Source organism: Trifolium pratense, linkage group LG4 (assembly GCF_020283565.1).
Source record: "Trifolium pratense cultivar HEN17-A07 linkage group LG4, ARS_RC_1.1, whole genome shotgun sequence".
In the NCBI taxonomy this organism is placed as follows: Eukaryota; Viridiplantae; Streptophyta; class Magnoliopsida; order Fabales; family Fabaceae; genus Trifolium; species Trifolium pratense.
The window spans coordinates 18,560,100-18,573,494 of NC_060062.1; the positions used below are offsets into that span (position 1 = coordinate 18,560,100).

Here is a 13,395-nt window from a genome sequence, read left to right on the forward strand (position 1 = left end):
AAAAAAAATATGTATGTAACTATTTAGTCCGTACTGTAAGAAAAATAATTAATTATTCGACATTTCAAAATTTCCTTTTTAGTCATGTTTTTTAAATTCATAAATTCTATTTTTGAGAGTTTCTCTCTCATAGTCCAACTCATAAGTGGCAACCTCTCAATGATCCAAGTCTTATATGGTATCATATTATTTTTTCAATTCCTATGTGGCTAAAATTTTATACTCATATATTAATACACATGCATAACCTTTTGGTAATTTACATGAGACATATATTTATATATTAATACATTACCATAATTTTTTCCGTAATTTATACGGGGATGAGAGAGAAAATACGGGAAGCGAGACTTCACTCTCCACCATGTTCAATTCCATAGTAATATAATTTTATACAATAAAATAATAATTTTCAAAATTTCTACGGGAATGAAAGAGAAAACACGGGAAGCGGGAGACACTTCTCCTCCCTGTTCAATTTCATGCTAATATAATTTTGCACACTAATAATAATTTATTTTTTTGGTACCAGAATAATAAATTTTTAATAATTTATATTTTTACTTGAATATTAACCCGTGCAATGCACGGGTAAGTTATACTAGTTAATTTATTATGAATGATTTTAAAAAATTATTTTTTATTGATTGTATAAAGAGAAATTAAAATAATAGAAAGTATAATAGAAAAATACTGTTCACAAATCCTATACCTCATTTGGCAGAAACGTCGAAATTGTTAGGTCAGACGTCATGATTGGAGTTCAAATCCCAATACCTCTAGTTTATGGGTGTGAGTTTCAATGACTTGTTATTTCATCTATTTATACAAAAAAAGAAAAAGGAAAACATTAATACTTTTTTCATATCGTAAAATAACCTATAAAATATATCAACAATGAATTGGTCCAAGTTATAATGATGTTGGACAATTTAAGCAGGTGGTCAAGGGTTTGAATGACTCTTGCATGTGGAAAAAAAATTTGTCGGGAAACTTCGTACTTATATCATGGTAAGCCAAAATAATAACATATAAAATACGACATTATTTGGATGTGTTGAGTAGCTCAACTGGTTTGAACTATGTGTTAAATATATTAAGGTGTGTAAAAGGACCCGATTTCGAATTCTTTGTGAAAGAAATACTAACCGATTATTCCAAAAATTTAAGTTGTTAGAATAGAGCTACATCGATAGATTTTTATTATTTCTAACATCTACATGTAACTTATAATCAACGTTTATTTCACTTATCAAAAATGAAATATATTTATTGATAGAATGAAAGGCATGCATGAGAGCAGGCTATTCAAACTTACAACACAATGAAACACATCCCAACAAAAGACAAACCCACGTACTCCTTCACAAGCTTCAGACGCGGCCCGTCTATGATTCGATGTATCCTACCAGACAGAACTAATAGGGCCAACACCAAACAGGAACAGTGAGTCTATCAAACGACAAACAAGGGTCATGTATGATGTATATCTTGGGTTTCAAGTGTGAGTGTTTAAGTTCCACATCGACTATGTGTGGGAAGAATGTTGGATTTATAAGAGAGGTGACCCATTAACCTAACACCTTAAGGTTTTGGGTTGGGATGTGGCGTCTCCCTCTCTTGTGTGGTCCTGGAGCATTGACCCATTGTTTCTCCCGAGCTTCCCCGGACTCCCCAACTGTGGTATCAGAGCCTAGGTTCGGCTTGGTGGGGGAGCCGGAGGGGATCCTGGTTTGGATCAACTATAGTATGTGGGGGAACTCACACTTGGGGGAGAATGTTGGGTTTCAAGTGTGAGTGTTTAAGTCCCACATCGACTATGTGTGGGAAGAATGTTGGATTTATAAGAGAGGTGACTCATTAACCTAACACCTTGAGGTTTTGGGTTGAGATATGACGTCTCCCTCTCTTGTGTGGTCCTGGAGTATTGACCCATTGTTTTTCCCGAGCTGTGATATTTCCTGGTTTTTGACCCAAATGCACCACACTTGAATCTGTCATCCTTAAATATTATTGTGTTCAAAATTAAACATTGTAAAGGATTTTATACATTTTTATTAAGTAAAAATGTCTCTTAATTAAGTTGTTTGTTCTATATATATATTGTTCGGTTAGTCATCTTTTCTTTGTCTATTCCAACTACAAAGAAAAATAAGTACAAAAAAGAAAGAAAAGGACGAGTGAAGGGTTAGGATGAGTGCAGAATGAACAACATAAGAAAAAAAGCTGGTGAGGATCATATCCACATTTTTTAATTTTGATCTCCAGCCAGATGGAAGGAAGATTTTTGTACCCCAGAAGCGAAAGTTATAAAAAAAAATGTGAAAATCGCGCGAGTCTACAACAAACCAATAAGTTCCGCTCAATCTTTCCAGCTTAAACGTTATCAATACACCACCCACAAACCTGTTTGGGTCTTACACCCATTGGGTCGTTTTCTCACCAGGACCGCCACGGTGGATCTTTGGTGGTCCTTCGTTCCCTATGAGAGCTCACCATCTTTGTTGTGTTCGCCACGGTAAATATAAATTTTTACGGAGGATATATATATTGTAAAAGCAATTTTTACGACAGTTTTAAAATTTGAAATATAATATTTATTTTACTCATTTTTTGAAATAATAGGACTGCACAAATAATCTTTATAAGATGGAAAGTAGAATTGGAGTTATAAAAAAAAAAAAAAAGTAGAGTTGGTGTAGAGAGGAATAAGTGAAGAGTAAAAATGGGAAGGGCTGAAGTAGAGATAAAGATGAATGTGTAAATGAATTTTGAGTAAAATATAAAGAGTGTGGGAGTATGATATAAATTATAGGGGTACATTTATTAATTCTCCTTATATTGATATCGATATCTTTTAGTGATGTATGTAGTTGGTGTTGAGAATGTCAATTATATTTTTTTATCTTTGTTACCATGATATGTTTAATTACCACCGTTATTAATAAAAATTTCCCATACTTATTAAAACAAAATATATTCATAAGTGTATTTTTTAATGAGACAAAAGTTGTGATTTAGCACATACACATACATATTGTATTCTAGATGTGTACGTTCAAAGTAATTTTAGGGGTGGCTAATCGTTAGTTGATTCAGTGGTGATTGACGTTGTATTTGATAGAGTAAACCACGGTTCGATCCCCGCAACTGCGATCGGAAGGAAACTGAAACCACTTGATGACATAACTGACCCCAGACCAGATTAAGTTGGTGGTGAAAGGAAAAAAAAATTGTTTTAGGGATGGAAAAAGATCGAATCTCCCATATCAACAAATTGCTTGGATCCTTTATAAAGAAGATAAGAACTCTAATAACAACCAAATTAAATTGAAGGATTCTCTTCTCCCAATATTCTTTTGCCATTGTGAAATAGTTTGGAATGTATTTTTCAACAAAAAAAACTTCCGTTAAAAATAATAATAAATTTAAAAAGTTCAAAAAATATGTTGTTTTTGTAATTGCAAAAGGGAAATGATAGTTATAGCGACAAAAGTGTATCACGAATTAATCACGAAGCTATTTTTATTATACCCTGGTCCACCTCTTGATATTGACCACCCATGTATTGTAATAAATATGGAGGATCCAAGGGCTTAAAATAATTCATGAACACTTCGTGAGATTGTTTCTCGCTATAAATAGCAGCCCTCATTGCAAAAAAGTAATTTTTGAAAGGGATAAAAGAGTATTGGAGGAGAGAGGGGAGGAGGGAGGGGAGAATTTTTCAATAAAATTATTGGCTAAAACTAGTTACTACAAAAATGTGAATTATAAAGGCCCATTATCGTATTTGATTTTGAAAATTGTTGATGATACCCATGGTTGTATTGTACCCCCTTACTATACTTACACTTAAAAATAATATAAGGTAAATAGTTGTTTACTCCCTGCAAAGTTAGTGAGATTTGATTTACCCCTGTCAATTTTTTTTTTCTTTTCAAAATGCACCATTGCAATATGAAGATTCCCTGATGTTGCCCCCAAATTAGACAATCGAGCACTGACGGTGCACTTTTGATAATGTGGCACGTACATGTGAAAATACCTTAATTTATATTTAATATTTATTATGGTACTCTACTAAGTTTCGAGGTGGAGTAACCCAATCAAGTTTCGGATAAAAAAAAAGTATGTTCTATGTTTTACATGACGTACGATTTTATGAATGGTATTATCCGACGTGGAGGAAATAAATTACAATAACTTTTACGGGTGTCAATTTTCAAAAAGTGGTAGCTTAAAACTCATCTTTGTCATTCATTTTTTTTTCCAAATAGCATAAATGATTAGAAATTCATCTCTTGAGGTGAATAAATGGCAAGGTTCGAACTTCGGCCCTACATATAAAATACAATATCTCTATCGATTGAGCTATATTCATGGAGACTCTTTACTATTCATCTCTTTTCACGATAAAAGTTATCTTTACGGAATTAGTTTTTAAAAAATTATGGACCACAAAGGAATTTTACTATTGTCTTTTTTCAAAATAGTTGAGGTGCAAAAGTTATTGATTAGATGATGAGTTCACTAAACATGGGGTAGAAAACTTATAAAAAAACGCACTAAAATATTTTAGATGAAGATGTTTTGAATCCATCTTGAAGTCCAATTCACATGATAAGAAGCATGCATGAGCTGATTTGTGGTTTAATAATATTGGGGTAAATAGAACACAGTTAAGTCCAATTTTCTTTATTTTTATTGCAATTTTTGTTTTTGGTATTGGGAGAATTTTTAGATGACATTTAGCTTCCTTCTAGCGTCTATAGATGCTTCCTAGTAGTGCACTAAGTCATTATAGTGGCTAGTGAAAATTTATAAACATTTCTAATGCCTATGATGAATGTATGATACTGAGCAATAAATTTACTATGTAAGGGTAGACTATAAATACTATCTCATGTACTTTTCAAATGAACAACTTTAATATTATCCATTTGAGAGTTTTCTATTGTGAGAACTTTTCCTTTGTTCTAGAGATAAGAACTTTATAGTGTTGGTTCTACCGGCAGGTCCCGGTTAGAGTCGCACTTTGTTTGATACCTTTGGTTTTACCGGTAGGTCGCGGTTAGAGTCAAGTTCCTCTCTTATTCATTTGATAACTTTGGTTCTACCGGCAGGTCGCGGTTGGAGTCAAGTTTATTTACCTGTTTTCAGGAAGATCCTAAGCAGTCGCTTATTAGTTATCTTTATGATTTAGTTATTTTGTAAACGTCGTGTTAGACGATGTGCACGTGGTGGTTCACACTTTTTGATTGTTGATTGTTGCTCTTGGTTATGATATTAGTTTGGTTGGTTTATTTTCAGGGTTAATTTGTAACAAGCCTAAAGCTTAGTAAGCTTTAGCTTGAGGGGTAGTATTATGATAAGAAGTTTTGAGTTTATATTTTTTAATACGTTTTTTCGTTTTATATTTGACAAACTCTCGATACTTCATGTTGTTGCATCGTGATTTTATGGGTAGGTGTTGTTAATGTATAAATTAAAGTCTTTATATTTCGATTGCCATCTAAATTATATGTAGCAGATTGATGGATGTCGAAGGAATTCGAGGTGGTGCTAAGGCGCTTTTGGAGGCTTCATTTTCAGCAAGAAGTGGCATATGTTATAAGACATTCAAAAAGGCATTCGAAAAAGACATTCAAAGAAGTCATTCAATCAAATATTGACACAATGTGTCGATCAAGCAAACAACTCTTACAAAGAAATTATTGAAAGAGTAGTTACTCAAAGAGAAAGTTTTCAGAAGTTATTGAAAGAGTAGTAACTCAAAGAGGAAGTTATCTCAAGTTATTGAAGAGAAGTTATTCAAAGATACATGTGTCATTCTTAGATTAAGGAAGTTATTAAATAAAGACACTTGTTAAAATCTTAGATGTAAGAAGTTATTTTCTTTTCTCTATAAAAACTTGTAATATCTATGTATTATGTGTTGGAACTTGTACACTCTAAACATCCTAACGCCCATTTGACTGTTCTTCAAAATTGTGAGGGAGTTACCGAATTATCGGAGAATCTCGCTCTCGTTTGATCTTAATTGTTTGTTGTGGAAAGTGGTTTAGAAACCAAAAATCACCGTCAACAAGTGTTAGATAATAAGTTATTGAGCTTAAGCTATTGGGCCCATTAGATTTATAGTCCACTAAGTTTTACTACATAATCTTTTGTAATTCTATTTTATTAAGTAATGCAATGGTAATGTTATGTAATCTTAGTTATCTTAGTTTGTATCTCTGAATCTAACACCTACTATAATAATTATTTTATTTTATTGCAAAAATATGGTGAAAGTATTTATTTTTTTTTAAAAAAAAATCAATTAGAATATTTTTGTAGAATATTAAGAGGGGATTTGTTCTAACAGAATAAAGTAATCTCTTACTGTGTGAAAAACCAAATCAAGTTTGTGTAAAAAGTATAGAAATTGAGACCATATCTTTTGGCCACACATCTTAATTATTTATGCATAAAGTTCAATCAAAATATCAAAATGATTTGATAAAACGGAAGAAGGTAATTTCTTATGGGATGAAGAAAAAAATCAAGCTGATGTAAAAAGTAAATCATTGAGACCACGATCTTAAGTCTCACATCTTAATCATTTTTGTAAAATTTTAAAGAAAATATTAAAAGATGGAAAATGTTAAACAGTGCCCCCGGGGCAATCTTTAAGCATCTTAAATAGTAAGTTTTTGTTAAAATTTTATGGAAATGTGTGAAGTCAACGCCTCGAAAATTGAAATATTCCACTTTTTGAGTAAATTATTTCTTTAAATAGAATGTTTAAAGAGTGTCCCGGGGGCACTGTTTAGCAAGACCCTTAAAAGATATATGATCTAATGGAACAAGGCTAGACTTCATATCTTAACTATTTTTATGGGGAACAAGGCTAGTTGGATTGTCTGCGGAGAATTAAAGACATTGTTGCAATCAACAAGATAGAAGTCATGTTTGTTTGGAAACAATCTAGGCGGCTGCCGAATTTCGAGGTTGCAAATTAGATAGTCGAGGAGGACTAATTGGAGGATTTAATTTAAAGAGTTTGTAACATCAACAAGGTAATCACAATTCAGAAAGGAAGATTGACATTGTGCTTGAGCAACGAAGTGAGAAGGTAACTCACGTTGTTAATAAAGAGATTCACAACATCATTGTTTAGTTTGCCAAAGTTAAAAGGAATTGTAAGAGACTATGGTGATATACCTCAACATGAAATTGGAAGGACTAAGCATTACATCAAGAGTATATGCTACAGATGATGAGGTTGTATAAGGACTATAAGCCCACAAACGGTGCCATTGCTATGGATGGCAGAATGGGATAGTTCCAACGGCGAGGTTATGTGGTCGAATGTAGTGGCTATGAGCTTCAGGTACGGAGGGGAAATGTACATGCAAAAATGTTAGCACTCCAACGCTCAAATAAGTATTTGAATGAGGAAAATGCTAAGTAAATTGAGTGAATCATGCGTACCTTAGGTGTATGAGGTATATGTGTATTTATAGGTCAACCCTTGTATGAGTATCCATGGAAAGTGACAATTCCACTACGTTGGTGGGGCCAAACATAGTACTAATTCGATACTATGCTAAATTTCTATTGGTTGAGGTCCTGTGCTTTTTAGGACTTGCTTGTCCTTGGCTTAGAGTGGTTATCCTATACTTGGTGATAAGTATTGGAGCTTTGCGCCTCATTGCTTTATTGGGCCTCTATGTATTGGGCTTTAGTCTAATCCGAAAGAAAGATGAATAGGGAAGAAGATGAAGAAAAGGAGAAAAATTTAGGTGTTGGTGGTTCACTATTAGATACCACAGACTTTACAAAATTCAATTTATTGTTTAACAAAATGATCAAATCGTTAAAATTTAAAATTTTATTGAAGTCTATGGTGGACCCTGTATATTAGTTCACATTAGACAGTCACATGCAACCTATTCACAAGTTAACTTTTTTTTTTCCTCATAAACTAACGGAATGGACCAGAGTGATAAACAGAGATGTCTTTATGGACCAAAGCGAAACTTTTATTTTATAAGGCATCAATATGAAACCAAAAATTTCTTTAAGGAATCAAAATACTAATTAAGTCTATATTTTTAATTTGGTTTCTATGGAAGCATTGAATTGTCCAATATTCTTCATGCAAAAATTAAAGCGTTTATTGATGACATAAAATTCATATGGTCTCATAGGTGGAACATCTAAATTTCATCATTACGTAATGAGATATATAGAATTTATTAGAGAATTCATGAAAATAGATTAGACAATATCTCTTCATTACATTATTCGTGAAGGAAATACGTACACTTGTACAAATATTTTAGCAAAGATAAGAACTAACAACTTAAATAATCTAATTGTGCTTTATCTGTCTCCTCCGCCTATAGATTTATTAGTTGGTGCTCTTGAAGTGTCTTTTATACTAGTAAAAAAATAGTAGTACTCTTTTTCATAATTTCTTTTTCTTTCCTCATATATAACCAAAAATAAATACATTGTCAATACTAGTAATCACTTGCACTAGAATTCGATGATGCACTTATATTCCATTATTTGTCAATGTGTAGATATATATGTATAAATGTGAGAATATGATGGAAACTGGTATGCACTATGCAGGAACAGGAAATATCAATGCTGAATTGCTGATCGTCGTTCCTTGTTTGATCATATGTGAATATAATTCCTTTACATCATCACTATTGCCACTGCTAGTTATGTGAAGCTAGTTATATTAATTACTTGGACCACGATTGTTATATATGTTGCTTTCTTATTAAATTAAATTTCTTTTTTCTTCATACCATATGCACAATTTCAGCTGTCACACATTAATATATCACTTCATCTATCTACCTCCCTCATTGTGATTTTTCTTTGTCCATTTTTATAAGTTTTTTTTTTCTTCAAATTTTTAAGGTATTAATTTTATTTTATTTTCAATATACTCTTTTCTCGATTTACAAGGTATCCTTAATTATAATGCATCTTTTTCATTATAATCTGTAGTAAATACTTAAAAAAAAAATTAATTCATTTTCTCTCTTAAGAGATAAAATTGTAAAAATAATATCAATTATCAACAAATTTAATACTACAATCCACTTTTTTAATCTCAGTAATTTTTTCAAAAGAGACTTATATTTAGGGTCGGACGTATTATATAATTCTAAAGAAAAAAATGTGTCCCCATTTAGTCGGGGGAAATCGATATTTATATTTTAGTTTAAATTGTGTTTTTTCTCTTTAATTTTTACAAACTTGCAATTTTGGTTTTCTAATTTTCAGAACACTTTGGTCCCTAATTTTAGCTTCTTTTGCAAAACATTGGACTTTCGTTGATTTTGACTAAGTTAACACATACGTGAACACTGACTCGCATGACACGTTAGCAAGTCAACGCACAAGTGAACAATGACTCACATGACATCCTGACGTGACATGTGAGTCATTGTCCACATGTGCGTTAACTTGTTCAAAATCAGTAAGCGATCAACTTTTTGCAAAAGGGGTTAAAGTTAGGGAGGTTAATAGACAATTATATATAATTTATTCTCATATTTTGGGAGAATAGTTTTCCCACCCTTTTCCGGAAACTTTGCTCTTTCTAAAAAAATTTTATACCGAGAATAAAATTTAACAAACCATAAATGTATTTTTCTATCATTTTACTCCTAAAATTATACAAATATAACTTGAAACAAACGTCTTATGTTTTTTTTCGTAAATCGGATATCTTTTATGCATAACTACATAGATTAATCTCTCGAATCTTGTGAGACCCAAATGGATGACAAACTCTCCTTAAGAGTTTTAACAATATTGCATGCCTAAGTCAAATATCGAACCAAAAACCTTAATTTAAGTTAAAATAGACTCGCACCATCTAGATAGGTCCACTTTCAAGCAGTTACACTCAAGCATTTGATTGGCCAGAGCATTGACATTTTTTGTTTGACACAACCAGAGCATTGATTAGACCAAACATGAACAACTCCAAAGCAAGGGGACTCTTCCTCTCAACAAGCACGTTGCATGAATAATTTGTGAAACAACTCACTTTATGACTTTGACAAGTCATTACATGGAATTAATTGCTGATTTTGTAGGTTGTGTTACATCCAACTCAAAATTCTAAGATTTCTCTTGTGCTAACTATATATTGAGTTCGTTAAAACAATTTTTCGAACTAGACACACCATACACAAGCTTATAACTGGATCTTCGACTGTAGTTGCACCGGTGCACCGGATACAGAATCATATTGAGAATACAAAAGGTTGAGCTGAATCTGATATGCAGATCCAACAGATTTGCATTATGCAGCAGCTAGTACATAGTAATGTAGGTGTGACACACAAAGGTCTTCCAAAACATAAAAATGTTTGTTGGGGTTGAGATATTGACATGTTGGTGTTAAGAAAGTCTCATATCCGATGTGAGTTGGCTTGGACAAGAGTTTATAAGTAAGAGGCAATCCTCACCTTACAAGTCGGTTTTGCAGTGTTGAGTTAGGTTCAACACCCATTTCTAATATGAAATCAGAGTCTCTCTAAGATGATATTGACATGTTAAGTAATATGAACATATTCACATGTCCAAATATCTTCCACTCACACACTCAACTCAATTCTCTCCTTATAAAACACCACTCTACCTTCAACTTTACAATTCCAAAACACCACTCTACCTTTTCCTCTCATCCCTCTCTCTCAAATGGAGTTCCTCTCTTTACTCTATGCAGTTCCAGCATTGTACATTTGCTACAAAATCTGGAAACTATTAGATCAAAAGAGGGACCAAGAGTGTTACATATTAGATTACCAATGTTACAAGCCAACAGAAGATAGAATGTTAGGGACAGAGTTTTGTGGCAAATTAATCAAAAGAACAGAGAATTTGGGACTAAATGAGTACAAATTTCTCCTCAAAGCAATTGTAAGTTCCGGAATTGGCGAACAAACTTATGCACCAAGAAACATCTTCGAAGGCCGCGAAGGATCACCAACATTAAACGACGGGATCTCAGAAATGGAAGAGTTTTTCGACGACAGCATTGCAAAACTCCTCGCAAGGTCAGCGATTTACCCTTCCGAAATCGATGTTCTTGTTGTCAACATCGCAATGTTCGCGCCTCTTCCTTCTCTATCGTCGCACATCATTAACCGTTATAAAATGAGACACGACATAAAAGTGTACAATCTCACCGCAATGGGTTGTAGTGCTAGCCTTATATCATTAGACATTATTCAAAACATTTTCAAATCACAAAAGAACAAATTAGCACTTTTGGTCACATCAGAGGCTCTTAGTCCAAATTGGTATACAGGCAATGATAGATCAATGATCTTAGCGAACTGTCTCTTCCGCTCGGGCGGTTGTGCGGTTCTTTTAACAAACAAAACATCTTTAAAGGACAATAGTATACTAAAATTGAAGTGTTTAGTCAGAACACACCACGGCGCGCGAGAAGACTCTTACAATTCTTGCCTCCAAATGGAAGATGACCAGGGTAGGCTTGGTGTTTATTTAGGGAAAAATCTCCCAAAAGCAGCAACAACAGCTTTTGTTGACAATTTAAGGGTAATTTCTCCCAAAATTTTGCCAACAAGAGAATTACTTAGGTTTCTTGTTGTTTTACTTTTCAAGAAACTTAAGATATTTAGTTCAACTGCTTCTTCTAAGTCTAGTGGTGGAACAATAACTACAAAATCACCATTGAATTTCAAAAGTGGTGTAGATCATTTTTGTCTCCATACAGGAGGAAAAGCAGTGATAGATGGAGTTGGAATGAGTTTAGATCTATCCGAATACGATCTCGAGCCAGCAAGAATGACACTTCATCGTTTTGGTAACACTTCTGCAAGTAGTTTATGGTATGTGTTAGGATATATGGAAGCAAAAAAGAGGCTAAAAAAAGGTGATAGAGTTTTTATGATAAGTTTTGGTGCTGGTTTTAAATGCAATAGTTGTTTGTGGGAAGTGATGAAAGATGTTAATGGAGATGGAAATGTTTGGGAAGATTGTGTTGATCATTATCCACCTGAATCTTTGGCTAATGCTTTTATGGAAAAGTATGGTTGGCTCAATGAAGTTGAAGATCCTGACAACTATGAATTTCCTGATTTTCTTAAGTGATAAAGGTAATAAAAATTAATTTCATTCATCATTGTGGAATGAAATAGCAAAATCAAGAAGAAAAAAAAATTTACTTGATTTCTTGAAATGGATCGAGGTTATTTTGCATTAATTTTTTTTTTATTCCTTTGTGTGATTCGTGTTTTCTATTCTGATAACGTATATAAATTGTAAACAGTGGTTTATTATGAATTCGGTTTTTATTTAAACTTTTTTTTTTAACAAATTCTGCTATTTTTTTTTGACAAACTTATGTTAAAGATTATTCTGCTAACTTTTCTATTATGTTAACTTATGTTAAAGATTATTCTGCTAACTTTTTTATTTATGTTAAAGATTATTTTAAATTTTTTATACATCTATTTTTTTCAGAAATAGTTGACTTTTAATAACAAATTAATTAACATAGAGACATTGAATCTAATGTAAGAATTCTTTGAATGACAAAATGAGAATCAAAATTATCTGAATAGAGAAATTCCAAAGCATGATTTGCACCGTAACCGTCTGTTTGCCTTATACTGTAATTTTATTTTTTATTTGTACTGTATGTAACCTTCAATTTAAAATGAGAATGGAACCAATACCTCAAATAATCAGATGAACTTTTATTTTTTACAACATCACATCAAGCTTAATTATCCGCAACTTTTCCAAAGATAAATTTTAATTAACTTAATAATAGATCATAAATATTTGTAAAATTAAAGGTAGTAATTAGACACGATTGTAAAACAAAAATAAATAAAACTGAAAACCAAAGCTTATATGTTATGGCTACTATTCAATGTGTGCCTATTTCAATATTGTCTTAAAAGAGAATTGAATGAAGAGAAAAAAACAACCAAGAAACTATATATATATATTAAAAAATAGGAAAGCAATAGAATTACAAAGAGAAGAGAGGAAGTTGTCATCACTCAGAACTAAGATTCTTCAAAAACCTCAATCGTAATCTCATAGATACGACCACCACGCAAGTTTTCTCTATCCCTTTCCCATTTATCTCTATCCATCATGCACCTCGCTTCTTTTCTTGTTGCCCAAGATAAATATGAATATTAAACATGAAATAAAAGTTCCGTTTCGACTCCGGTGAAGCGAAGGGGGTTGTGTACGTGTAGGTTCTCCGATAACGCTCAAGCTCAAGTCAATGAAAGTGAAGCAAATGTTTTCTTTAGTGAATGAGTACGTACCTGACTCCACTGATGGTGTGGAGTATATATAGCTCCCATCGTTGGGCCAAGA

General features: G+C 32.6%; 1 protein-coding gene across 1 annotated transcript; it reads left to right on the forward strand.

Moving 5' to 3' along the window:
- The first annotated feature begins 10,206 nt into the window (after window positions 1-10,206).
- On the forward strand, window positions 10,207-12,367 carry LOC123924204 (3-ketoacyl-CoA synthase 12-like). Its single transcript, XM_045977019.1, has one exon. It carries the CDS (start codon window positions 10,726-10,728, stop codon window positions 12,145-12,147), a length of 1,422 nt encoding a protein of 473 aa, XP_045832975.1. The 5' UTR covers window positions 10,207-10,725; the 3' UTR covers window positions 12,148-12,367.
- Window positions 12,368-13,395: the final 1,028 nt, after the last annotated feature.